The sequence below is a fragment of the Myotis davidii genome, unplaced genomic scaffold, assembly GCF_000327345.1.
Source record: "Myotis davidii unplaced genomic scaffold, ASM32734v1 scaffold309, whole genome shotgun sequence".
Lineage (NCBI taxonomy): Eukaryota > Metazoa > Chordata > Mammalia > Chiroptera > Vespertilionidae > Myotis > Myotis davidii.
In genome coordinates this window covers 253,237-255,151 of record NW_006383013.1, presented here as the reverse complement: position 1 = coordinate 255,151, position 1,915 = coordinate 253,237, and the positions used below count along the sequence as shown (strand labels likewise).

The 1,915-nt window shown below is 60.4% G+C and overlaps 1 protein-coding gene across 1 annotated transcript in view; it reads left to right on the top strand.

Annotated features, from left to right (window-relative positions):
* The first annotated feature begins 980 nt into the window (after nucleotides 1-980).
* ELMSAN1 (ELM2 and Myb/SANT-like domain containing 1) overlaps nucleotides 981-1,915 on the top strand; it is an 18,478-nt gene continuing 17,543 nt past the window's right edge. Inside the window, exon 1 of the mRNA XM_006778869.2 lies at nucleotides 981-1,910. Coding sequence (XP_006778932.1) covers nucleotides 1,722-1,910 — 189 coding nt within the window. The 5' untranslated portion in view covers nucleotides 981-1,721. The remainder of the gene's footprint in view (nucleotides 1,911-1,915) is intronic.

Sequence of the window (1,915 nt, the reverse complement as noted above, 5' to 3'; positions counted from 1 at the left end):
TTTCCACGTGTGAAGAACAGGGGGTGCCAACGGGGAGAGCCTCCCTCACTTCGGGGCTGAGAGCTGAGGAAGGAAATGGAGGAGGAAGTTCCTCCCCTTCTGGGTGCCAGTGAAAGTGAAAGGCACGCAGGGGCCGGAGTGAGTCACCAGCGCTGGGAGGGAAGGGCTGGGAGCTGCGGAAGCCTGCGCTGGAGTGATAGCACCCGGCCTCCCTGGGGCCGGGGCATCTTGGGGTGTAGCCGGGACTTCATACCAGCACCTGCCCGGTACCGCCCAGCCCCAGCCCTCCTCTGCTCTCCGGGGAACTCCTGGGCTGCTCACAGCGACCTGCAGCGTCTGGGGGTGAGGGCTGAGGGCAGATGCATTCCTAGGGCTTCCCTAGCCCCCCTCTCCTCCCCTCCCGGCCCGCCTGGCTCAGGACCAGAACATTAATTAACCTGGGGAAGAAGTGAGTCATGCAGCTCCCACCCTTACCAACTTCCCTCAGGGAGGAAACTATAACCATTTCTGAAGAAAGTCTTTGAAAATGCATGCAAGTTATACACGTAAGTTATCACTTACACCTAAGTAATAAAAATACACATAAGTTATGCTGGTCTTGGTTGTATGTTCTGTAGCAGGATATATAGAGCAACCTGGTTCTTTTTTCTCTCTTTTTTTAAATCAAGTTAGAAGACAGACAGAAGCGCTTGAGTCACACCATGTCCTAGAGAGGCCTTCCGGACTCGAGGTCCAGCAGTCTGCTCCCTCAGCGTCATACCTTTGCTCTTTGGCAGTAGAGGGGGCGGGGAGGGGTGAACACTGCTGACCAGCTGCGATGTGGCATCCCGCCTCCAGCCTGCCAGGGCTGCAGAACAGGTTCCTGTGCTAGTTTGGGGAAGACTCTGGCAGCCACCCTCCCAGCCAGCAGCTCCTCCCAGGGGCGAGGCCAGGACAGCACACACCCTTCAGCTGGAGAGCCAGACATTATGTCGTGGTGCCTCACCTGCCCGCTGGTCGTGGTGCCAAGGACCTGAGCCTAGTCTTGAGGCCTGGACTCTGCAAGGACCCGGTGGGCTCCTGACTCTGGGACGGCACAGTTGGGAATGACCCCTGTTCTCTCCACTTTCTGTCTGCGATGTGCTTGGAGCATCGGACGAGGCATTGGCTGAACAAATGCTCCTTCTGGCTCTGGTGGGGAGGCCACGCCTGGACAGGTGGGAGAGGACCAGGCCGGGCTGCCCAGTGGACTGAGGCCTGGCTGACGAGGGCAAGGAACCGGGACACGGCCTTCGTTGGCCCTTTTCCCGGCTTGACCGCCGGAGCTCTGGCTGGATCGCAGCCCCCATCCCCGTGGCCGATGCCTTTGTGCAATTCACAAATTACACCACATGCAGCAGGGCCTTGGAGGCCCCTCCATCGTCCTTGTGCTGACGTCTGGGGCATCATGGGAGGCTGTGGCTGACCCTGTTGCTATGCTTCTGTCTGCAGGCTCCAGGACCCCGCGGAGCATCATGAACTGGGAAGCGTAGACAAGCTCACACGTGTCTCGGTGAAGAGAGAGGAACCGCCAACAGCCCTTCCTCCCTGTGCCTGACCACATCACCCAGCACTTTTTCCTGCCCCTGTTCAGCTCCCACGGCTCCCGGACCAGGGGGCTCCCAGCAGGACCTTCCCCTAGGGGATGGGCAACTGGTAAAGTTAGGTCTCATTCCCCCCAGGCCGGCCCAGTCGGCCACACCATGAACCTCCAGGCCCAGCCCAGGGGTCAGAACAAGCGGAAGCGTTGCCTCTTTGTGGACCAGGAAGCAGCTGCCAAGGAGCAGCCCCCACCCCTGCAGGCCCCACCACAGCCCCCGGCCCCTCCACAGTCCACCCGAGTGAAGGAGGAGCCTTACTTCGGGCACGAGGGTCCCACAGGGGCTGCCCCTGCCTC